Raw genomic sequence first — 27,772 nt, 5'->3', positions numbered from 1 at the left:
TTAATGAAAGTTCCTTTTTTTATGTTGTTTCTGATTTCTCTGCATCTATTTGAAGTCTACAAAAAAATAATACCCATGAAGATAAAAGATTGCCTAGTTGCACATGACTTACATTAGTTTATATGATATTTAGGAACCAAAGTGTCATGAAGCTATGTTAATGACAGAAATGATGAGCAAACGTTTGGTGGCAGATATTTGATCGTATTTTATTTAGAGAGAAGTCGTGATTTAAACATCGAGTAATAAAGAGAAAAAAAATATAAAGATATGCTACTATAGGAGGGAAACAGGCTACGTTGAGAATCAAAGCTTGATTACTCCGTGTGCAACCAAACATTATATTGGTTGTATTGTCTACAACAATACTTTATAGCTCATAAATAATTTTTATAATCTAAATATGTTTATTCTTTTCCTTTCAGAATATACTCACCACCCCAACAACCAACTCCATTACCTCGAGCAGATGCGAATTCTAGTACAGGTCCTATTCCTCCCGCAAAAGAGTTACCAACAGGTAGCCTTCACTCCTCCACGACAGTGGCAACCACTATATCTGCAACCACCAACAACAGCACAGGGTCCAGCAACACCGGTGCAACTTACAGCAACCCTATTCCTGTCTTCTGCAGTACCCCCAGCTCAACAACTGGACCCATGGTCCCGATCGCCAATTGCGTTAACCCTCAACTGATCCAACCTCCCACGGCACCCCCTCCTGCATCAGGGGCAAGAAGACCTTTTAAAACTACAACTTCTGCATTTTCCGCTTCAGCTGCAATGGCGTCGTCCAGATTCCACTTCAGGAAAAACTGTAGCAGGAAGTGTACGTGGAAGATTGCAACCATTGTGCTTGCAGTAATTGCTGTAATATTGTCCGCTTGTGTTGCCTATTTTGCTGGTAAGTACTTTGGGTCCATACTAATTTTCAGAGAATAAATTTCTTTTACTGATAGGTAGAAAGAATCGCAATTAAGAACCAAATGATATTTTCAAAATAAATATTTTTTATCGCACAAAAGTACAGGATAAATCAAAATGAATGCTCCGATTTTATAGGTGCAATAAGCAAATTATAATAAATGTATTCAATAAAAATGTACATACGTGAAGAGATGATATATACAAGTTTTGAATGTACACCTTCTATGTGCTATTTTTGTTATGCGGTATGCATCAAGTCTGAAATGTAATTTTTGCCAAATTTTGTGCAGCATGTCGACGATGCTGCCGCCTGAAGCTATGATATAGGCTTTCGAATAAGTCCTGGTCGTGTTGGACCATGCATATGATCTTTTGTGAACCCCCGCAGGAAAAAAATCGCTTCGAAAATAGCATATAGAAATGCTGCACAAAGTTTGGCAAGAATTACATTTCAGACTTGATGTATTCCATATAATGAAGGTGCTCATGCTGAACGTTTGTAGGTAATACATTTGAAACTAGCATATGTTACCTCTGTATGCATGCACATTTTTAGTGAATGTATGTATTACATTTTGATTAGTACATCTATAAAATTGAAGCATTCTTTTTGACTTACCCTGTATTTGTCAAGCATATCCTGTGTAACGGTTCGAATTTTTAAAGGTTAAAAAAATAGCACAAGAAATCATCGGCAAAGGAAACTTTGTTTCTTAGTAGCACAAAATGTAATAACTGGGTATAAAATCGATAAATGAAACAATAAAATTAAATTGTTACATAAAATTGCAGTTCATGACAATCATCATTTTGATGCATCAGTCACTGAAAATGATGCACGATATTCATTATATCTCGTAACTAATTGATACTGCTTTTTCAGATGCTTAACGTATTTCGTTCTTTTAAAATTACAATATAGCATAATTTTTATGATATTTGATTACTTTAACCCTTTAAAGGGCCATTTTTTTCTAGTCATATTATGTTAAAATATTTTTAGACTTGAAATTAGAATAAGAAAAGGGATTCATTTACCTTATTAGATAAATTTAATTTGATTAATTAATTAATTTGGTTCATTAATAATTAATTAATTAATTAACAAATTAAGGCATATCATTTTGTGTGAAATAAAGAACTAAAGCATCTATGTTTCTGCCTTTCTAAAAAAATTTGTCAGGACTTATGTCAACCAACATAAATTCATACAAATATTGATAAATTTGGTGGGAAGCATACTTCCCACATTATCAGGTTGAGATATCTTCTCAAATAGAAATTCAAAACCTTATGTCTGCCTATCTACTAAAAAAATGCCCTAACAAAAAATGCACTTGAAATAATAAGTTCATCAACTGATGAGGGCAGTTATCACCGAATTTCCTTTCATCTTCAAGATTATTGAATAAAACATATGATTATATTACAAGGTATTTTTAAAATATTTTTTCTTACAAAACGGTGCCCAAATTTTCTATGGATGTTGCTTTAAACTCTAATAGGTGTTTTTTTCTATTAAAAATTCAGACATTAACATGCATGTAAGTTGATTTTTTTGTAAATTTCTATTTCGAAAACCATTACATAGGGTTTGCATTTCAGTTTCGCTTTAGTTAAATAAATAAATCAAGCAAGGAAACAGATAAACAAACGCTCTCCCAAGAGCATTATATAACACGAATATAATAAATGTCGAAAAAGCCACAACTGAACAAAGATTGTAGTATTTTTTTTCTCAATAACACCTAAATGATTCAAGCTGAGAAACGGTATTTTTCAAAGAACGTAACAATTATTTCTTAAAATGTCCTTTTTTTGCCTTCACTTTTAAAAAGTAGTTTTCGAGTAATTTTGTTAGGATCATTTATTTAGTAAATGTTTAATGTTAATCAACTATAGGATTTAAATTTTCAAAAATCCATTAAAAATTTATTTTTGAAAATTTTTAATCAGTGAATTTTTTGTGAATTGCCAATGAACTCGCTAAATTACATTGCTATTTTTGATTAAAAAAATATATGACTTTTTAAAAAGCTAATTATAAATATGGAATCATATTAAAATCATTTACATAAAACTTTTTTTGAATAAATGTAGGAATAATAAAATACAACGACAGAATTTTCTTCTAAACGAATGTTGTAACATATCAAATACAAATTGTTAAAACAAATAGTACTTAAGCGTTTAATAAATAGATAAAGTTGATACACATTCATATGTAAGATAAATACTAAGAATAGAAAATAATAGATAAAATAAATAAAATCCATTCATCACAAAACTTATGAAATCTATTTTTGAATATAAAAAAAAAATACTTAATTTATGTTAAACATCGAAATACTATTTATTTACAAGGACCTAATTTTAAATAATATTAAACTTATTACCTTTATGAATTCAAGATAACATTATATATTAAACTATATTGGCATATTATGAATATTTTTAAATTTTTCAATTGAGTTGAATTATACCATAATTATTTTACTACATAACTTTAATATATTATTTATATTATATTATTAAATATTATATTATTTAATATTATATTATTTAATATTTTATTTATTAATCCATTTTTAACTGCAAAACTCTTCTTAGAAAATCATTTATTAGCATATTATGACCTCATATTTATACGATTATATTTCAGTAACGTGAAATTTGTAATATTTTTCAACGTTAACGCTGTAATTTTTTTCAAGCAAATCAGGGGAAGAATTAATATATATATATATATATATATATATATATATATATATATATATATTAATTTTTATCATTAGTTTATTATTCAAATCCTAATTTTATATAATTATTAGTTTATATAACATCATTAATTTATTATATATATATTATAATTTTATAATATTTTATATTAATTAGCAATTTTGCTGTCATTTTTAACGAATAAATCATTTATTATTTTTAATTTGATAAAGGATATTTAATAAGGGGATTTTCATTACTCGCAACAAAGTCTACAAAATAAATACATTCATATATAAAATTCATTCTTTGTTTTTATTCTTTGAGACTAATTTTAGGTTACTGTTGTTGGCATATTAAAATTCGTATAATGCTTGTGTTATCAAAAATGTTCTTACAAAAATTAACATTATGCGCTTTTCAAGATTACATAAAATGTTTTTATTTTTCCCATTTTTATTCTATCTTCTCTTATTCAAATTCATCTTCATATTTTTACGTTAATGAGTCATTATTATAATACATTTCCGATAGTAAATTTATTTTACTATAAAGCCAGAGAATAAAAATTATATATTTTTTTGTTATATTTTTCCTTTGTGCAAATTTTGGGGAGTTAACACGAAAAAAAAAAAGAATCTAAAGCCAGTAACTGTCAACCAAAGTCTAGGTTCGGAGGTTTTATAGCATCTTCTGAAAAGAAATATTTAGCCGTAAACATTTAGCTAAAGGGTTTTCGTTGTTTGCTATTATAGTATCTCTTTTACCTTGAAGTGCAACGACACTGCTCTTAGAGAAAAGTTTAAGGACTATAAATTATAAAGTTTGGGTTAGAGAGAAGGAAATATTAGGATGTATGATATGCTTCTTTCCTTCAAATTTACTGTATTTTGTGACAGTTTATGTCTTTAAATATTTTTGGATTTATTAAGAAGAATATTTTTAATCCTCGTGCATCGTATTGTAATAAATTTATAATAATTATATTATTGAATTAACATTTGTTTGCTTTATAGATGTTTTATGGTACCAGATATAAAGAGAAAGTCTTAACTCAATTAAGACTGTGTCCTTTTACGGACACATATTTAAATAATATTTTAAAGAAATAGTGGTTATTACAAAATACCCTCAACATCTTAAAAATAAAATAATTTGACAACATCTGTTCGCATTGTTTTAGGTTTTTAGCTTAGCTAAATTCCAAATTGAAGGGACATCATAATAATATATGACTATGGATTGCTAATCTTTTTTTATAAAGTAAATGTCATAAAAAGGCATTTCAATAAATATAATTTAAGTAGAATTAATAACAGAAAAATAAAAAAATAAAAATAGTCGAGATTTTACTCTGCACATTTCCAAAGTATAGCAAGATAATTATAAACTCAATATGTAAAATGAAATTTCTTTAAACAATTATTAAATTGTTATAATAATAAAAGAAACTGTTTTTAACTCTATTCTTATAATAGATATAATTATATTATAATTATATTTTCACTGAAAGTTTATTGCACAGAAACAAAACAAAAAAAAACTGTTATTGTTATTTTATTTGTTCTTGCTTTTTACAATTTTTCAATAAAATTTCTTTTATAAGCTTAGCTATTAGAAGAATGTTTTGATATCTTTATTAATAAGAATCGATATTCATTATTACTAATAAAAATAAAAATAATCTGTTGATTCCTTATTAAACAATCTTTTATTAAAATTTTCGATAATATATCTCAATTTTTTAATATTATTTTCCTCGAAAATTCTAGATTTTACAAAAATAAAGTTGATAAAACAGTCCGTCTTCCTCTTAAAATCCATATAGTATTAAAAAAATTAAATTAATATTAAAATTAAGAAAATGTTAAAAAAAAGTCATTATTTGACAATTTTTTTTTAATGAAATATTTTTTTTGTATTCGGGAATAGCATTTTCGATCAGTTTTTTCCAAGCTTTGCAAAGTGAGAGCCTGAAAAAAAGAAATAAAAAAAAACAATTTTTCGCGTAATACGTAGCAGAAAACACTCGATCGATATTAACTTTCGGAGTTTTCATAAAATGTTTAATGCGAGACTTAAAAGGCAAAACCATTTTAACGCACTACATCCGCTGACACGTATCAAATAAACTTTCCATATGACCTTTAGCTCCTTTCTTATCTTAAATATAAGGTTCTTTAATTTAATGGCTTTAAATAAAGTGTTCACGTAAGCTTCGGTTGGTGACAGCTTTTTTAAAAGCTTACGATATGTTTATTTCATATTTTAGTTTTTCTTCAGGTTAAACGATATTATTCAACAATAATTTCAAATATGTCTTTGTCTTTTTTCAAGAGTTTCATGTTAAAAACAGTATGGAATTTTGAATAAAACTGGTATCAAGATATATTGAAAAGTCTTGTAATGAAAATAAACGTTTGTTCAATATTTCATATTTAAATCTGTGTGATTTGCTGCAATAGTCAGAATTTTTAATGAAAGCTTCAGATGCATTTTATTGAACATCTAACTTACGAAGCATATCATAGTGTAATGAATTCTGCTGAAGATCAAGATTGAGTAAACGAAGAATGATTTTGATGTCCAAAAGCAATTGTTCATTATTTAAATTGCACTTACGAAAGTTTATTTATATTTTTGACATTTATCAATATACAATTGTTGTTAATTTTAGATAAAATCATTCTTTAAAATGATTGATTCATTTGAGACATTTTAATATATTTTAGTAAAGCAAAAGGAAATCGGGTCAAATAAATTATAAATTTGTGGTTAATATCGTAAAATATTTTATGTCTTATGCAACTGATGCAAACCTTTTCAATGACATCTCGCTCTCCCTTAATAAATGAAAAATAATTTAAGAAATATGCCGTTACCTGTAAAATTTATCATTATTGGTAAGTTAGTGAAACCTTATCTTGGTAAGTAATGATTTTAACACTGCTTTTCATGTTTCAAAGAAAGCTGTGCCACTTTCTAAAATTATTATCTAATACAAATGTTTGCTTTAAATATGCAACAAAAAATTAAAATTAATCCAAAATATAAAGAGGAGCGTGATTTTAAATAATAATTTGAAACATCAGTATTTACACTTATTTTCATATGAAAACATATTATCATTATATTATTATTTTATCATATTTCTATATTATTATAATATTCCTTATGATATTATTAATGTTATATCATAATATTATTCATATCATTTCTTATATCATATATTTTATCAAATTATTTCCATATCATAGCTACTTATTTTTATATTAATATCTTATTATATTGCTTATGATTATACACATTTAGCATCCTCCTTGATAACATTATCTCATATACATAAATTTCAAAATAATTTTGTGTAGTCATTGACTTTAACCATGCTCTTTCCCGAACAAAGATTTAATTATATATTTTTTCTCGCAACAATTTAACTTCTATACGACAATATGAAGAATCTGAACTTCAGAATTTGCTTTCAATTGCCGCTAGAAACTGAGAAACATTTCTGGTTTCAATGATCAAGAATTTCATTTTTTCAGATTTCAATGCCACGCCGCTTTAAGCTATAAGTATTAAGCTATTTCGTTGATGAAATATCCATTATATAATTTTCACAGCTACATGATTTCAAAAAATTCCTTTTGAAAAATTTTAATTTAAAATTTAATTTTTCTATAATAAAAATTTATTAAAAATTTTTTTCAAAGTTTCTATTGTTAAAAATTTCAATTTTAACTAAATCCAAATACATTTATTATAAGTATATGTTTTGAGAAATCAATTTTTTAATAAAAATTCACCGATGCACAAACATTAAAATAATTACAAGTAAGCAACGATTCAAGTGCAATTCAGTTTCCATAGTTTTTTTTTTCATTCAAAATTTCCCCCACAACGCTAACTTCAAGATGTGAAACACAAGCCTTTCTCAGCATTAGATTTCCTAGATTATGAGTTTCATTTCCTGGAACACACCATACACAGTCGAGTAACGTTCAGAAAGCAATTCCTCATCAATATTGACTTTTGGAGTTTAATATAATATTTAATTTAAGATCGAAAGTGCAGAAACATTGTGTACGGATTTCAGCGTATTCCACATTCCGTGACACATCTCAAGTAGATTTTCAATATAACCTTTAATTTCCTTTTCTGAATATTTTAAATGCTAAGCAAACACAAGCCATACCCGGTCTATAATCCTTTGCTGTGCGATGTGAATGGCTACAGTTACGCAGAAACCACTCATCCGAAGAATTCAAAATAGCCTGGTAAGAAATTCTAAAGAGAAGAAGGAAAACAACGCGAAAGCACTTTAATTAAACGCCGCTTCCTGTCCCTTTGTAAATACAGAACGTAAGCGAATTAAATAGCGAAGTTCTTGTGCAGGAAAAAAAGTAAGAGGATGTGTATTTACATCTTGATAGAGAGATTAAGAAATAGGGAAAGTTTATCTACGGCAAAGGAGTGGGGCTGGAGTAGGTTATAATCTTATAATCTCGAAAGGATTGGCCAGGGAAAATAATGGGTGAAAAAAACTGTTTGGGGAACGTTGAGAAGTATTTGCTTTCCAGAGATTGAAATTTCAGAGCCAATTTTAAAGTATTGAATAGCTTGTCGAGTGGAAACTAAACAAAATAAAAATTAAGTTTCACTGTACTAACAATTTTTTTATATTGTAACTCTTCGTTTGAGGGAAACCTGTTGATGAAACTGAACAAATTTTGTAATAATTTGTGTAAACGCTTAAAGTAAATGTCATTTTATATTTAATATTTTATTGGGTTAATAATAATGATAATACAATATTCCTAATTAAAAACTCTAAAATTTTTATGTATTAAATCAACACAAAGCAAAATGAAATAAATGTTCATTGTAGTAAAAAATTTTATGTCATTAACTTTCCTTTGATAAACAATTTTGAAAGTCTTGTCATTACTTTTCCTTTAGACATAATTATAAATTTATTTAATAGTGAGAAACACATTCTAATTAAAAACAATCACATTTTAAGAATCAGTTCATCACTAAGCAAGATAATATACAAATTTCATTATTGTAATAGCGTCTACACTACTGGGCTTCATTTGAATGGATTTATATTATCAGATTTCGTTTGAATCAAATTTACAAAAATGATATGAACCATAATGTTATATAAATTTATGCATTTAAATTTATACTTTTGAGATTTAAACTTTTGTAACATTTTTAATATGATATGAATTTGTGCAAAGCTGAGTTATTCAGAGTATTACTACGTTTTAATTTGAATTATATATAATTTTTTTTGTTTCACACTGAATTAAATAGTTGCTAATATTTCCTAAAGTTTTTTCAATTATTTTTAAGATTTATATTTTGCTGCTACTATTGATGGGTTTTATGCAGATAAAAGGAAAATTATATTGGATAATAAGGAGTATACAAGGATAAGAAGATACAGAAAGAAAAATGGATAACATTTCCTCTTGTCACTAATTACCTTTGATTTGAACATATTTGCAAATTAAAAAGAAATTTAATCGGCAACTGAACTTAATAACAATAAGACCACAGTTAATTTTTTTAATATATTTTCTCAATTTTTCGAATGATTATTATTGGAAAATTTGAAAATAGTAACTATCAATTAGTTTACGTCTTAAATAACTTTTAAATAAATAATTTGTTTGTTATAAAATCAAAGAATGTTATGATCTTATCTTTTGAAATTTCTAATGAAATTTTTTATCAGAATAATTTATGGGCATGTAATCAGTAAAAAAATCATTAAATATAAAAATTAATTCGCACCAAATAAAATAATAAATTATATATCATGAAATTGATATACAGAGCTAAATATTTTATTTTAAATAAGGATTTATAGTTCCAATGATTTTGAACATTTTTATTACAACAGGAATACTTATTCAATTTTAATTATTAATTTTAGTTAATTCTTTTTCAATAAATTTATATCTCTTGAATTACAACTTCCGAAATTACAAAGGATAAAACGTTCCATTTGTCCAAAAATCTAAAATTTTAAAGAAATAATAAAAAAAAAGTTAAAAAAATCCGTAGAATTTTATATTTTATCATTCGCATTATTAATATATTTATCATCCAAAGAAATGAAATAAATGATACATAATTATTTTTTAATCCAGTAAAATGGCGTAATCTTGCAAATAGTAACAAATACAGTTTCAACAAATTACTCTTATATTAATGCTTAAATCAATGCTCCATTTCCTCTTAAAAAATTCTGTGTTTGTAAAACATATATCACAAAATGATCTCAAATGGCAATAGTTGTAATAAAAAATTATGATAAAAATAATTTTCATCTCTACGAATATTTCATCAAGAATTAATCTTATCATTTTTTTTTTTGAAAACACCGTCCATTATGCATTCTGTCATAAATTTAATTCAGTTTTTAAACAGCGATGACAAAATAAAAAGTCTCAAGTGGAAAAGAAAAAGTATAAAAATGATAATTAGCACTGTCTTCACATTCTGAGTACGTTTTTTTTTTCTTGAAATATTTCATATATTTATAGCTATTAGGTACGCCTAAAACATAATTCTTTAAAAATCAACCCAAACATTTTCGAAAAAAAATATAATGAAATTTTCAAGCATCAAGTGTAATTATATTAAATCGATTTACAACGCGTAAGAAAAGGTTTTCGTTTTTTAAAAATAAGTTTCGCATGACTTTCTGCAATGTAGTTAAAAACGAGTGATTTTTCTAAATTAATTTACATACCATTTTTTAAAGCTCAGTATCCTGAGAATATTTTAGTGCTCTCATATAAACTGCATATTTTTTTAAAAATCTTACTAAGCAGTAATAAATTAAGGTATGCTAAATGCATAAAAAATAATCTTCTAGTTAAAAGTATTCTTCTTTAGATAAAAGAAGCCAGAATTTCTTATCAAACCCACTGAACGACTTTATTTTAAAATAACTTTGATAAAAACAATATATCATAAAATCTAATAATTACTTCCCACGTAACAAACTTAGAAAGTTTGTACAACTCTAAAAGTTGAAGCATTTAATTATATAAAAATTTTTATTCGATCTTTTCTTTAAAAATAGAAACTCATATTTTCCTTCTCTGAAATTTTTAATTGATTCAACTCTAAAAATAAAAAATTTTAATGGTCCGAAATTTCGAAATTTTCCTGCATGTTATTTTATCCTTTATTTAGATTCATATATATATATATATATATATATGTGTGTGTGTGTGTGTGTGTGTGTGTGTGTGTGTGTGTGTGTGTGTGTGTGTGTTGTGTGTGTAATTTTATACTTTATATTTATTTTTATCACTTAATTTTTATTATTTAGGCTCAAATTATAATGAAATTAAAGAGGTAGATTATATTCAAAAAATAATATTCATCTGCGAAAACAAAACTTTAGTGAATGTACTGAATGTAATAAAAATCAATTATTTTAACATAGTTAATAATAAATGTGCAATGACGTAGTAAAATATATATATGAAATTTTTAAATGTATACATTACATTCTTTTAAAATAAAATGAAAACAGCCTCTTTATTTAAAATTTTTCCATTTATTAATGATTAAATAGCTAAACTCAAAAATGAATGTAAGATTTAAAATTTAAAACAGGAAAATACCAAGGATATCAAATTGCATTTTAAAACAAAATTTATATAAAAACAAAAGGTAAGAGGTAAAGAAAAAATGCTTGCCTAAATTAGGTTCTATATTTTCGATGAGAACTTCCATCTTTAATGCTAATTTTAATTTAAGCAGAAAATAATTGCAGTTGTGCATATATCATTTTAGTAAGTTAAAGTGCAAAAATATCCTTAGGTCTTCCTCTTCTGACTAGTGTTTGTATTTAAAGTATTAAAAAGAAATTTCAAATTATCTCACACTGCACTAAACATTTAAGAATACTAAAAGTCCGTTCACATTTTCAGCAAAGCTTCGCAGGTTATCTCCCCACCCTTTTGAATACAGAATTCTATCTCCACTCCCGCTCATAAGAAGATAAAAGTTCTTGCACTCATAAAATATGCAAAGGAGCTACCTATAAAAGCATCAAAGCTGCCGTAAAAGTTTTCTTTAATAGCGAAATTTTTCTTTATCATTAATGTATATGCTGCTCTACGTTTCACTTTCAGCCCCTGAGGGCGAATAGCACTCAAATTAGGAAGGCATAAATTTGATACTGGGTACTACGCTACGGAAAACCTTTTTCTTTTTCCTGGGAGAAAAGGTCTCTTTCGTTGTACATTTCTTTTTGAGATAACTAAGTCCTGCTCACTTCCCTACAACGAAGCGTTGAAAGTGTTAACTCACCGTGCTTTGAATCGTGGCACATGCTATGAAGCAGTAAGTTCTCGTAGCTTTAGTTCTGAAAAAAAAGTACAGTTAACATTAAATGCATATTCTTTGATAATTCGATTTAGATGCAGAACTAGCAATAAAAATACTCTTCGCGTTGAGCATATGTAAAAGGGGATACAAATCTATATTGACTAAAATGTGTGAAATGCCTTTTTGATTTGAAAGTTTATTTTGTGTCCAGTTATCTTATCTCCATGCATTCGATGCATGTGCGTGTTTTGCCGTTTGGTTATATTGATAATAAATTTGATAAGAAAGAAATATTAAGATTTAGATGAAATTTATTTAGCCAATAATTTCTGTGTATTTCTCGTAACCAAAGAAACTTGGGAGAAGAGTTTGATACAGTATTTATAAGACTCAAGAAACATGTAGTGGAATTTGTGTTTTTACAAAGATATAAAGAGGGAAAAAAATGATTAAAAAAACTGTAACATTCATTTGTTTTCAAAAACAAATTAAAATGACAGACCACCATTATTTCTGAAAACAGCAAAGTATTTCAAGGAATGCATATTTCTATATATATCACATGCTAGTTTAATTATAAATAGAATAAAAAATATTTCAGTAAATACTTCAAAACATGATATAACAACTGCAATATATAGGTAACATTTATACTTTTGTATGATATTTAAAGCTTCCCTAGGCTTTGAAAGTTAATTAATAGAAAAGCTATATTTTGATTAAGAATAGCTATATTTTGATAGACTCCTTTTGACTTTTTGTGGAAAATATTATTTTTTAATTTTTTTTTCTAAAGAAAACAAGTTATCGACTTCTATTTAATATACAAAATAATGTTTGATGATACAATTGTTTTCAAGTCTAGGATATTTACTAATTAACAATCACATAAATACAACCAATATATTACGATAGCATATTGGCTGTATTGGATGCATATATTCACCAATGCAGTGAATTTTCGAAGCACAGTTTTTATACATGATACGAAATTGAGTGTGTGACACAGCATAAGTCGTGTGTTGATGGTATGAATAGAATAACCTGTCAACTTATTGAAGCTGCCGGGTAGTTCCTTCATGCATGCAGTCAATTATACTAGCTCAGACTTAAATCCCAGGGAAAAACAATGACGGAACAGTCGCAACTCTTTATTACAGTGTTCCATAGGCGTATAAGAAGATGAATCATTGGAAATGAGTCGAATCATGCTATCTCTATCGAATGTAGGAATATATTTCAAGCTAATAACTGCTCATTATCAACTGTGTTAAAGGAATATGTTTCAAGCTAATAACTGCTCATTATCAACTGTGTTAAAGGAATATGTTTCAAGCTAATAACTGCTTAATATCAATTGTTATAATTTATCAACTTTTTTTGAATTTATCAACTGTTTAATTTATTAACTGTAACAACAACTAATCTATCAACTGTTATTTTGTGGCTGACCTCATTAAATTTAAAAGCCTCGTAAATTGAAGTATTTAAATTGGTACAATTATTTATTTAGTATCAAATGCATGAATCCTGATTTATTTCTAAAGATATATTCTTTTGCTGCTTTTTTTGTTGCAAATATTCCACAAATTAGCAATACTACATTTTAATCGTTCATTCTAGCTGTTGGTGGTATGGATGATGCGTTAGATGGAGCTTCGCCTTGTATCGTTGTCGGAGATGGACGACAAAGTGGTGGTGCTACAGGTACGCCACTCTCCTTGTTAACAAAAGGTAAATAATCAAACATTTGGAATGATATATATGTTGCAATAAATGTAATAAACTAATGATTATGTATAAGTATGGCGGTTATTCATAATCGCTTTAACTGTAATTTTTCTAAAAAGTAATTATGAATAAACCCCAATAATTATAAATTATCACCTGCTTATTATATATAATCACCGGAATAATTACATTTAGTGTTATATATATATATATATATATATATATATATCCATTTAAAAGCTCACGAATGATATTAAATCATGGATTAATAATACATCTAATTGCTAAAAAAATTATGAATTTGTTGGTTTAAAATCTTTTTAAATATTTTTTTTCAAAATTGCATTTCATAATTTCCGACTGAAATTACGGCAGATGTAAAATTTATAAAGGACAGATATATTAAAATTTCTTTTTAGTGGGCTATCTGCATTTGCCGAAAAATAAAGAATCCGACAAGTCAGGGAAATTAGAAATTTCACTGTTGCATCAATTTTTAATTTTCAACTGAAGCTATTCGATGAATGATAAATGTTTCAGTTTTCAAAGGAAATCTGAAACTATGAATTAAAATCGATTATTAGTACAAATTTCCTAACTCGTATTAAAAAATACTGAATAAATCTTTAAACAATTCCTATCAATGATACACTTTAAAATGTGAAGTTAAACATAACAAGTAAAAAAAGAATTTCAATATTCATATATATGCTATCCTTACAAAGGTTACATTTTCATTTTTAAAAATATCATTTAACATTTCGTTATTTGTAAATCGGAGAATTGAATCTGATGATGGGAGAGAAACAACCTTGCTGAAACAGAATTTTTTCCCACGATTTTTCAAATATCTTAATTGTCATTTCAGAGGAAAAATTGGAAATAACTTCAAAATAAATTGGCATACTAAATCAGAAAAACCGTGATTTAATACAAATTATAATGTGTGTACGTATATGTGTAATGTGTATTATGTGATATTTCAAATCATTCGAACTTTAAGAAAAACAATCATTCCGAAGTGCAAATTTCTGCACCTTAGGTACCATATAACTATCTAAGTACCAGACCATTCTAAGTACTATATAACTATTTAAGTATCACAACATCCTAAGTACCATATAAAGACCGAAGTACTATATAACTGCTACCATAAAAGAAATATGGTAGCTCTATATTCAATAGTCTGACGTTTTGAGCGTCAGCAAACTGATAGAGTGACATAGTATTTTATTACTATTAAATTTCAGAAAGTCTAAGTAATTTTGCATCTAACATATTCCATTTATCTACAAATAGTTTTCACGAATCAATATATTAAGGTAAAAGAAGGCAATACATACCTTTAGTTCATGTCACCGAATCTGAAACTGGACATCATTATGAAAGTTTTCAAGTAAATAATTATTTCATCATATAACATGTAGAAAAATACGCTTATAAGTCATGAAATGAGAAATTTAAACAAGGCTCAAGCAAGCGTTCTTCTAAATATTACAACAATAGCAAAAATGCATTAAATAAAGCCCTCCTCCATAATGAAATTGTGATGAATAATTACTGCAATATTCTCTTATTCTATACTAATTAATATAAAAATATATATCAATTCCTTTCTTCTAAATGCTATTATAACTACAAACTCACTTCTAAATATTATAATTATAATGATGTATTAAATGAAGTACTCTTTAGTAATGATATTAGTGTAGTTTTTCTTTTATATTAATTAATTTAAGTATTTATAGCAATTTCATTTTCTGTAACTTAATTCGCTTTTTTCCTAAAGATGTGAATTATTTTTGATTAACATTCATTCATACGAAAATATTTTATTTGATAAATATGAAATTAGTTTTATTAAAATCTATTTATATTAACATGATCATTTCATCAGGATCAGGATTTATTGCAACAGGATTTGTGGAAATGAAAGAAAAATATGTTAAAATTAAATGTGATACCTCCAATAATGCAAAAAAAAATTAAATTCATTACATCATTTCTAAGCTAACTTCCCATTAGCCACAATATTTTGAATTTTAAATAATCGCTTCATATATTTCTCACGGATGCGAAAGCTATTCGATATCAAATTACTAGTTTTAATAACATTTTTCATTGTGTTGTATTAATTAGCCCTAATTGTTAAGCAAATAAATTTTCAGCAATAAAAACTCAAAAAGTAATCACATAAAGTAAAAGTAATAAAGCTGTAAGAATGGAAATTTAGGATAAAACAACAGAAAACAGATTTAACTATCTGGTGTACCTGGTGCAAACATCACAATTAGCAGGTAATCAACATTAAAGTGCAAAATGCTGCCAGTTAAACAATTTTAACGGGGGTAAATAAAAAGAACGGTTATGTACAAAGTTTTACTCCGAATTCCTTCTATAAAGACAATATCGAAATTGAATCACCATCTATTTATTCTCACATTTTTCAGGGTCTTAAATATTTTTATTAGGTAAAATATGCTTTCTTCTGTAGATTTCGGTGTGACTGCCATTTGTTGTACTTTGAATGATGAATATTGCAATTCAGACTGGCCGACTGAAAAAAAAAATGGCTTTAGAAATACGAAACTCATATTTTCCATTTCTCAGAAATCGATAGAATTGAAAATTATTATCATTTTATCTTGAAAATAGAAATTCTGAAATGCCTGCATCTCTTCATGCAACCAAATAAATTCTTAGTCATTCTGATTGTAATTTTAAAGTTTATTTCTGAAAATTGTTAGTACGAAAACAAAAAAAAAAAGAGGAAATTGTTTGTTTAAATTTCTTAAAACGTATTTGTGCTTTTGAAATCGAAGAAAACAGAATGATTGCTGTTATGAATAACTTCCTACAGAAAATTACTGAAGTGACTTTTACTTTTTAACATTCGTAGTAAAAAAAAATGAAAGCATTTTTTAGATCAAAGAATATATACATTTACAATCTTTAAAAAAAAATCCAGTCATAATATCTGGAATTGCATTAAAACAACACATTGAAAGAAGTAAATCCTTGTTTTAGAAAGATCAAATAAAGGGCTTTTCATTATACAGAATCGCATTAACTGTTTGAATAGAATTGTGTCTGAGAATATAATTACAAGGAAATCTCTGATGTAACGAGTTATTATTTTATGATTTCTATTTTACGTCTCGATTGAATTTTCTTATACATACCTTTGAACTGACATGTCTGAAAAAGCCTTATAAGCATTTTCATTCAAAGCATATATTGCTCCTTATCACATACTCTTTTTTTTTCTTTCAAAATGCAGACATTTATATCATTAAAATAATTTTTGTCTTGTTTTTTTATTCACTTCATCAAAAAGAGTTATTTCCGAATCGTGTTTTGTAACATTACATTTATTAAACATAGGATACATTCAAAAGAAAATATTTGTATAATTGAATTTTAGTTCTGTCGGTTTTAATTATCTTCCTATTTCAAGGACATGTGAGAGTTATTTCTGGACTCCTGAACAATGAACTCCTCTCAAATTCATAGGATTTTATATTTCCATATCGATATTAAATAAAATCTTTCTGTGCACTTTATGTTGCTATATAATTAAGAATCCATTTTAAAAATTAAATTCAAAATAAAAGAATTATGCCTGAAGTATTATCATACAATGTTTTGGATAAGAGATTCGATTGCCCTTTAAATTTTTTTGTAATTTTAAACTTTTTGTCCTTTACATTTTTTTTTTTTTTTGTAACTAGATGCGAGTGTCCCTTTTCCTCAGACAAATGAGTGCATTTTCCGAAAAGGGAAAATATGCGAAACAGAGATAAAAATTATACAGATGTAATGAATACGACCAAATTCACATCGCGTGACTACTCGAATTAATTTCAACTAATATTTCAAAATGATTAATTCAGAGCTGCTTGATAATGATGGATGAATTTCAAAACAATTCAAGACATTTATAATTTATGGCATCAAAATTGCGCAAGTGTATGGCATCAAAATTGCGCTCATCATTTGTGTACATATTTGCTCAGAAAGAAGATCTTGAAATTTGAAAACATAATTTTTTTGTTCTAAAAGAATATACAAGAAGCATACATAAAATAATTCGAATACCAAATTCATGCGATTCGAACTCAAGTAAATATGGCACTGTCAAATAATTAGAAATAAGAAAATGTACTTCTAATTATCAAAATATAACCAGTAATATCAATATACATTGGTGCATTAGTAATATCAATATACATTGGTCAATGTAAGTAATTAAATTTTCATTCTGTTAAAAATTGGCATAATATGCATTTCCTATATTTTGATTACAAGCAAACACAACATTATTTGATTTCTCATCATTTGCATGTTTTAAAACTATTTAAAAAGAAGTTCATACATCTAGCTCATAACATTGTATATGAAGTAGTTAGAAATGTGAGATATATTTTATATTGAAGAGATGCAACATCTTAATGAATTGATGCTTCCTATTTCTCTAAAATAATTACCATGTCAAATTAAGAAATTCTAGGTTAAATATATATATATAAATCAACCTTATACAGTTTGATCCATAAATATATTCACATCCATAAATATATTTAATTATTATTTCTTAATAAGCAAAAAAATTCATGATGTTTGAAGTTTTTTTAGACGAATTTAAAAAATATTTTCAGAAAATAAATGATGGAATGGGAGACATTCAGGATTAATAGTGTTTTGAAATGTTATCTTAAAATAAATGACTTTTCAAAAAACCTAAACAATTAAAAAGTGCATACTTACTTCAACTTATTTGCTTGGGGATTTCGACAGTAGAATTTTTTGATTATCATCGTCTTTTTTTAAAGAAATTTGTTATATTTTATAACAAGTCAAATCCTTACTTTTTTTATACTTTGAAATAAAAAAATAATGATGAAACTAATCTCTAGAGACATTAAAATATTTAAAAATTCTTCCAAATTACTTGAAATATCTTAATAGATCATTCTGAAATTCTTTAAAGCACAAAGCAGTTTGAATTAGTGATTTTTTTATGAATGCAATTTTAACATTTTTTTAAGGTGCAGAGAAAATTATATTTTTACGTGTATTTAAATCATTTGTAATTTTTTTTCTTATGTCTTTGAAAATCATTGTCATTTAATAAAAAAATAAACTATTTTTAACTTAAATAAGGATTAGCTCAGAAAAAGAAGTTTATTTTCTTTTTTAAAAGATACGTTTTAAGAAATATATGACTACTTTTATGTCATAAAAAATTTACATCGGAATAAGTATGCCATCTCCGTTATATATATTATGTTTCATTAATTACATTAAATGTAAGCTACTTTTTTTCCATTGATTATTTAATGGGAATATTTTAACAATTATCGTTTTAAACATTAAAAATTAAAGTATTTTTTACCAAATCCCCGCTTTTATTTTTTTATAAATGCAAATAATGCCGGTAATCGTTGTTTGCTCCTCTTGCATTTCTGTATTAGAAAAATCAGACAGATCTTTAAAAATGTTTACATGACATTATTGTATTTTCAGTGCAACAGGCCATAGTGGTGAGATTCTGCATTTTAGCCACTGTCCGAATAGGCTCGGTTTTGTCAATGTTATTAAATATTTCACCAGAAAATGGGCAATGTTCATGCTATTGAAAATACCTTAATAAATATACTTACATGATTGTATCTACCCACTATAATCAGTTTTTACAACTTGTAATATTGAATTAAATATTTTACTAAAACACTTATTTTCCTTATAGTATTTTAAATAAAGTAATAAAATTTATTATTATATCTTCAGAGAAGAACATGTTTAGCTTTAACCTACAGTAGTGATTTTATCAGAATAACTTTAAAATAATAAATATCATGTGGATATTCTTATTGTTATCTAAAATTTGTTAAATTTCTATAACAAATAATAACTTGAAATGGTGTTTATGTGGATGAGACTACTAGCACTGAATTAAGAGAATTGTCCAGAAATGACTTATAATAGTTTAATATATATGAATTAGTAATCAATAAAAACGGAAGTTGAGAAAACTGTAAAAGTATTAAAAGTATCAAATATTAATTGAAAGAAAATAAAAACTATCTGGTTTGCGTCGTTTTGTACTATATCCAAAGATCATGATGATGACAGTGTGAATATTATTCTTGAGCAAGATCGTTTTATCTTAAAATGCTCCGATCATATTTCAAGAATTAAAGAAGGGAGGGAAAAAATGACACAGTGGATAAATGAAATGCTGCATTTTTGTTTCATATATTGCGAGCTGGTGTGAACTTGAAAATTAGAAATATACTTTCGTTTTAATGGTATTTAAAAAAGTCACAGTCGAATTTGGAAAACCAGTATTTTATATGCAAAACTAGTCTTAAAAAATATTGAAAATTTCTTGTGGAATTTTATCTGTTTTAAAGTATATTTTTAGAACTTTTTTTATGTTGTTTTGAAGGTAAATAAATCACAGCAATTTCTATTGCATTCATTTTTTAGACTTTTTTAAGTCGGTGTACACTTTTACCTATATTTAAATTATTAGAATATTTTTTAAACTTGTTTAATATTTTATTTCAATATATTGTAATTTAAAATACAATGTATTGCTTAAAGCAGCAAACAATGCATTACATTTCTGAATTTTAATATATATATATATATATTCTATTCCAATATTTGAATTAAAAAACTTAAACAACAAGACATCTTCTTCTCCTTTAATGAATATTCAACAAAAATAATAGATTGAATTCCTGAAAACACATATTAATTATTGTGTTAAAGATTAGAAATTTTCCTTATATAAAAAATTATCCAACAAAAATTCCATTTACGGATTTATAACCTTTTGAATAAATTGTATGAATCAAGAACCATGAAAGTGCCATAAATATACTAATGAATAAAAAAATACCTCAGGGGACAAATAAATTTAAATACCCTGAAATTTGATTTCTGTAAATAAATTGGATTTAAATATTTAGCTTCATTAAACATTTCTTAAGAAGCATGTTTTAGTATCAAGTGTTTTCCTTCGCCAATCAATTCCTCAGTATAAAAGAGCATAATGCTGTAAAAAATATCGTATGCTGCTTAAGCAATCACATTTTTAAGAATTTTAAATTACTGGTGGTTTAACTTTTAGTATCTTTCGCTTCATCTAAAAAAAGGGCTGCATTTTTTTTAAATTAAGATAATGACAGTAAGAACATAAGGCGTAATCATATAGAAATTTCAGTGTTTCTTTTGTTAATTTGAATCAGAAAACTTTAATGTACTAACAGTTATGTATACAAAACAGAAAATTCTTATTTCAGTGGAATTAAGAATTTTTTCATGAAGATTACTTACTTTTATTCAAATAAAATATACTGTATTTACTTAAACAATTAAAAACATTCAAGTAGTATAAAACAAAAAGAGAAAATGAGCTCCCTGAATATATCTACAAGATAAGGAAAATATTCATTAAGCGTTATTGTTTACTGACTTTGCATAATTTTTCTTCCCATATTAAGATTGCTTCTAATTTGCATTAAACTGATAAAAAGGCAGATAAAAAAAGAAGGTAATTCTTAAATTTCTTCACTTGAATTTTTATTTTAAACACCGTGAATTTCCCTTATCGAGTTATTAACTCGAGCTCAAGTTATTTACTTTTTTTAATACTGTTGCATTATTCCAATTACCTGCTTGAGTGAGTTATATCTTCTCTTCATATATTTTGCCTCAGTAAATTAAATTCCCCTTCCAGAATCTCCCTACAAAAGGAGAGGAGAGCACTCTAGACATTTTATGCACTGGAATTTGCATAAACAATAACGTTTTTGTTTCTTTTTTTATTAACTGCTTCCTGCCTAATCTCGCATTTCCATTGCCTTCTTGCATCTTAAGGAAACACTTCGGGTGTCGAAATGCATAAACAGAGTACAAAACACGATCATCTTGAAATGGGATGCGATAATCCCATTAATCTGACACTTTTCGCTGCAGAAACTACTTCCTTCTGCAGCATCTAACTTCAGCAAGCGTTCGAAAGAGGGAGTGGTGGGGGGAGGCAGGGATAATTCCAAGTGCCGTGCGACTCATTATGCGAACTGCAGGGACCCTTAAGGAAGCCGATAGAAATAATTTTTCAGCAGCACCAAGTCTGTCGGTTCCCCTTTTGTGAGAAAAGGCGACAATGGTAAAGGCGATGGAAGAGGAAGAGAGTCTTGCTAATTCCGTTCGCTAGGATTTGCAATGAATCAGTTGCTGATTGTGCCAAATGTAATTCCTCGGATATTGACACTTCTCGCCGTTTTCTTTTTGCTCCTATTTTCTTTGTAGCTATGCAAATGAAGTTCGGTGTCAAGATTGTCGCTGATGCACCCTGGAAAAGACGTGAGCGAATCTACTTTGCACTTCGGAGTTGCTGCCTTTAGAGAAGGAAGGTTGATTTGTCTGGTAGTCGCAAGAAATCTTGACGTGTTTTAGAAATTTGTGAAATACCGAGACTATTTAAATAAAACTTTAAAATAATCACAGCTAATAGGTCTAGGGTTGATGGATAAATTGAGAAACTTTAGGCCGAAAAATAAAACTATGATTATTTCAACATTCATTTAAATTTTTAGAAATAAAATTTGGCTTATGAAATTTCAATTACTTTATAAAACATATTTTAATAAAAAAACATAAAGTTGCAATGTTTGATATTTAAATAAAAAAATAACTTCAAACCGTTAAAGTAATAACGCCCATTATTATTATGTGTCCTGCCATATTTTTAAGTCATGGAATAAGGGGGAAAAGGGAAATATCTCCCAGACATATTAGGTTTATATTTTGAAGCGAAATTTGTTGATAATGTTATGACTAAATGTGATTCCATCTTCAACTGCATTCCAATCTGTATATGAGTTAATTTTTTATTCATATATAAATTAATCTATATATGAATTTATACCATTTTCTATAGAGGTGAAACAAAAGCATTCAATTTTTTTGCCATCGTGTGTTTAAGAAAAGAAATTGTTTTTTTTTAAAGACAATAAACTGTTTACAGACACACACACACATACATATATATATATATATATATATATATATATATATATATATGTGTGTGTGTGTGTGTGTGTGTGTGTGTGTGTGTGTGTGTGTGTGTGTGTGTGTTTGTGTATGGGTGTAAAACAAATATTTTTCAGAAGTTTCGTGACCTAAGAGAGTGAAGACCCTTTAAATTTTTAAATCTTCGTTTTATTTCATCCCGGGAGGTATAATTTATATACAAGAAGCGAAGACGAACTGACGTCCGTTTACAAGAGATACAAGAGCAGAAAAGTGAAATACTTTTTACCAGTGATTATATACTATGGGATTCTGATAAGGATTTCTTTACACATGTCGATTTAGGTGAGGGAAATATAGATATCTTTTAAAAGAATTTGTTTAGCTTGACAGATTGATATCCCTTCACTTGGAGAGGGAGAACCGCTGATTTAAGCATTTTTACAGTGCTCCTGAAGCATTAATTAAATAAAAAAAAGGTGGAAGCGTAAGTAAGAGAGAAAGCGTCAGGAAATAAGAGGACATATGGGTAAAATAAAAATAAAAAATTGGAAATTAATTAAGATTTAATTTAGTTTTAGAGATAACATTACACATACACACATATATATAATATATATATATATATATATATATATATATATATATATATATATAGCAAATCTTTGAATAACTCTTTTTCTTTCAGATGTGGGGCATATGATAACACCCCAACCAGTCTGCGTTGTTGTACCTCGTGATATTTCTGAATATGAAGAATTACTACCCGGTAATGAAGATTCACGAACGCTGCAACCACAAGAATCGTGGAATACATTTTTCAGCCATCCTGAAGCTTCCTTCGTGAGGCTGAATTTCACGGTTCCTCACAACTCACGTTTGGCACTTCTGGCGAGAAAAAATGCACCGCCATCCATTACGTCCTACGATATTATGGAAGTGATTGGCGACGAGTTGCGGCGATATGTTCGAGGTACATTGGTGAGTATCAAAATAAGCAAGCATGTATTTTATAAATTAAAAGTAAAATAATAATTATTATTGCATGCAAATAAATAAAAAAAAATATATTATCTAAGCTGCAATATATTGCTAAAATTTCAATTTTCATGCAATAATTTGGAATTTCAAATCTTTTACTGTTTTATTTAAAACGCTTATGTTGGTGCAAAAAATCCGTAAATGTCGATGTAATAATAATATTTTACGATTGCGACATGTTTAAAAAATGGATGAGCAACCAAAAAAATACTAAAACATCAATGTGCTAAATCAAAATGCACTTGATTCGGTTATGACTTCTAATAATTTGTTTTCTATTGATATTTTATTTTTAAAATTTTAATATATTTGAGAAATTTATTATGTTTATTTTTGAATGATGAAATTTATATTTCATACTTGATTTGATAAATAATTCGTATTCTTTTCTTTTTATTTCTTTTTGTAAGTTCTTTAAAAATATCACGAAAGATATTGTCTCCTACTTTCTTGTTGTTTTTTCATCTTGAAATATTTGTACATATTAAAGACATTGCATCATAAATAAAATTCTCAATATTTGTTACTTGATTTGACATCATTAACTTCTGTCTATTGAAATCTTAAAGTATATATGTCCTTTACCTGCGATTTATGATATTAATAATCCCATGTAATATTATACATCTATATTTATAAATCTAAAATTCATGTTTTGAATAATTTTTATCATAATTCTGCTTATTAAAAATGACCCTTATAATTCGATTTCAATACACAAAAACATTGATTCTGATCGAAAATGACCAAATCGTGTTTCAGATTATCTTGGATCGTAGCTTTTTCTTTTCTTGGGCATTATTTCATTTATCACAAATGAAGGGATATTTATTATTAATCTAACCCCTGACAAATACAAGCTATTTATTGGGCGTTATTATTTTAATGACCAGCCAACACTTCTTTGTTGAAGTAGATGCGAAAGACATAAAGAACCTGCTTTAGCCATTACATCACATTTTCCAAAAGCAGCCCAGAAAGTATGGTCACTGTCATTTTCGCATGATGGCATCCGCGTTCTCGTGAGATGACGACATCAGTTCCCTTCGAACGGGTGTACATTTTGGTTAATTACGTCATTACCTCATAACGGTTATGCTGTCTATGAGGAAGAACACTATTGGTTCGCAGATAATAAAAGAACATTCATTTTATTTTACTTTTTTCTTTTGAGGGATGGGTTAGGATTGTAATTGCGAACTGCTCTCCCTGAAAAAAAGAAATTGTCTAACTTGGAGCTTTCTTATTACGTATTCTGTCCCCAAAATTGGAAATTCGGGATATTTATGATCGACTTTGATGACTTTGGATATTATATAAAGTATTATATAAAGAACGAATATTTATTCTTGATGCCATGTTGTTTAACTAAGTTTGTTCCATCCATATGTTAAATATTTGACAATTGTAACAAATTTTTTATAGTGATTCAAACTGATACAACTTTGTTTGCTGATGCAAATTTGTTTCCCTTTCTTTTACCATAGGTGACTCTCTAAAATTCCTCTCGCCTATATTTTCTCGATATCCTTTAAAATAAAGATTTTTCGTTCCTTTATTTCCCCATTGTTTTGAAATAAATTATTTATTAAATTAGTAATTACACTAAGAAATTCGTCCGTGAATATTGAGTATTTTAATCTTTTCATTTGTGGACGGATATCATAACTATAAAATGTGTCTTCTTCTAATACATCATTCTCGTTTTTTGGGAGACTAAATGAATGTGAATCAAGTTTCATTTAAGGAGCGATTGTTTTAATGACTGTACCATATCCTATGTTTTAGTAAAACGAGACAAATATTTCATCCTGTTAACTTTCTTGTGCATTGAAGCTCTGAAATCGGGAACAGTTGTATGTTTCCGATAACAATAAAATATTTTTAAATTTTCGGAAATAAACCAGTAATTAATTGATTGATTTGATTTTGATTTTAATGCCAGGGGATAAAGAATCATTTGACATTGCGTTTGAGTAAAAGTTATTGAAAAAAACTGCATAATAATTATAATAATAAATAACAGTTATTGCGACTATAAATTAGGATTTAAGTTATGCGAAAAGCTGAAATATGATTAATAAAAACAAACAAACAATTTTATTAATGTCTATCAGTTACAATTGTTTTTATGAGGATTATGGGAGGATTTTATAATGAATAAGTAATTTTGTTTATATTGTCATTATCAATATATAATTCCAGATGTTATCAAAAGTCTTTATTGTAGTAATCCATCTACGATCGGAATTCGAATTACACAAATTTAAATAACTTTTGAAACGAGTTATGAAATTATATTTTCCGCTTTAACATTTTGATAATGTATATATAAAATACGAAAAAGATAAAGAAAAGAAAATTAAATTAATAAAACATAAGACAATTTCTAAATGAATGTCTATATTCATTAAAAAATGTATATTCTAAATGGATATATATATATATATTCTACATACAATTCATAATTTCAAAGAATCTATCTTGAACTTGAAATATTTCAGTTTCTATTGACATATTTTTGTTTATAAAAATTCAATTCATAATTTATAGTTTTATGAAACACAGTATTTTTTCCTTCAAAAAGTGGATTCGAAATGACAATCTCCAAAACAAAATCAATAAAGAAAGAAAATGGCAGACTCTTTATATCCGACTGGCGCAGAGTAAATAGAACAGGAAGTTTGCAGCTGCAACATTATAAAACCCATCATCTATGTATCAGAAACTGGAATTCTGACTCCATTTCTCTATTGTGAATTTCAGTTACAGTCATAGGGTGCTGCGTCTAGATGCGAGGTCGTTTTAGCTTATCAGGTACTATTAGATTTCCTATGCTCTTCTTCTGGAATGGTGTAGTATGGCACATACGAGGTTCCACACCCACTCGTTCTATTTCCTAGCCTTCCTAATGTTCGCAGACGACGGGGTGAAGGAGTTTAGATCCCCCCCCCCCTCTTCACTCTAGGACCAAAGTTAAATCCAATTGATTTCAGTGAATATGTTTTTGTTATCTATATTTTCTCGAACAGAACGCATTCTTCTCTCCAAAATGAAATTTTATCTTTTTACCCTCTTCCTCTTCTTGGAGTGAAATGTGCTTTGCTTTCTAAAGTGGTATTGGCCCTTTTTGCACAATGTATTCGACGTGCCTAAGAGGTGGCGGAGGGGGGGGGGATGGAAGGTAGTTTCGTCAGCTATATCTAAAGCAAATATTTCAAAATTCTTGTGTTCATTCTTGCAGGGTTTCTTTACGCGTACGTTGAACATTTTTCTTACCGCCCCTTTTCTTTTTTTCCTTTTTTCTTCTTTTTTTATGTTATAGCTGTATTGTTTTTCATTCTCGTTTGGAGCCGTGCAAGGAATGGAGTTTTTACCTTTCAGTCCTGACAATTTTTCAAAGAAGTAAACAAATGAAAGGCGAATTAAATAAAATGTAGTGGCTTTGGTTTATTTTTGAAAAAAAAAAGTATTTGAAGTGAACGTTCCATCTCCTGTATTGGATTTGTTTTTGTTTTTCTTTATTTCATTTTTGGAAGAACTTTGTAGATGTTTTATTTTAAAGAAAAGATGCAAGGAATATTTGCGTTCGTGCTTTTAAACATTCCCTATTATAATTAGTAGAATATTTTCTGTTTAAAATGGCAAATTTGTAAATTAGTTTATAAATGAATAACGTTGAGTTGGATTAATATCCTCTCATATATCAGATCCTTAAAATCAAAAACTTTTTTTGTATAAATTACTATAATGTGCACGATCTTTTTTATTCTCTGAAATCTTTATCGTCCACTTTTAATGATAATTAGGAAAACAGTTGAACCAGACTGTTCAATTGACGATTTTTAAAAGAAATCGATAGCTAATTTTTATGCTATTAATATGCTTCATATTAGTATTACAATTGCAAAATTTGTTAACTTATTCTGAAAGGTCATTTTTG

The 27,772-nt window shown here is 27.1% G+C and overlaps 1 protein-coding gene across 2 annotated transcripts in view; it reads left to right on the top strand.

The window, feature by feature from the left end:
* LOC129963242 (teneurin-m-like) overlaps nucleotides 1–27,772 on the top strand; it is a 638,728-nt gene that overhangs the window by 385,580 nt on the left and 225,376 nt on the right. For both annotated transcript variants that reach the window (XM_056077466.1, XM_056077465.1), the window contains exons 8-10: nucleotides 426–904; nucleotides 13,633–13,743; nucleotides 23,477–23,769. In XM_056077466.1, the coding sequence (XP_055933441.1) occupies nucleotides 426–904; nucleotides 13,633–13,743; nucleotides 23,477–23,769 (883 nt within the window). The remainder of the gene's footprint in view (nucleotides 1–425; nucleotides 905–13,632; nucleotides 13,744–23,476; nucleotides 23,770–27,772) is intronic.

This window comes from Argiope bruennichi, chromosome 3 (assembly GCF_947563725.1).
Source record: "Argiope bruennichi chromosome 3, qqArgBrue1.1, whole genome shotgun sequence".
Classification (NCBI taxonomy): Eukaryota; Metazoa; Arthropoda; class Arachnida; order Araneae; family Araneidae; genus Argiope; species Argiope bruennichi.
Note: the sequence above shows the minus strand (reverse complement) of the source record. Positions and strands in the feature narration are given on the sequence as shown.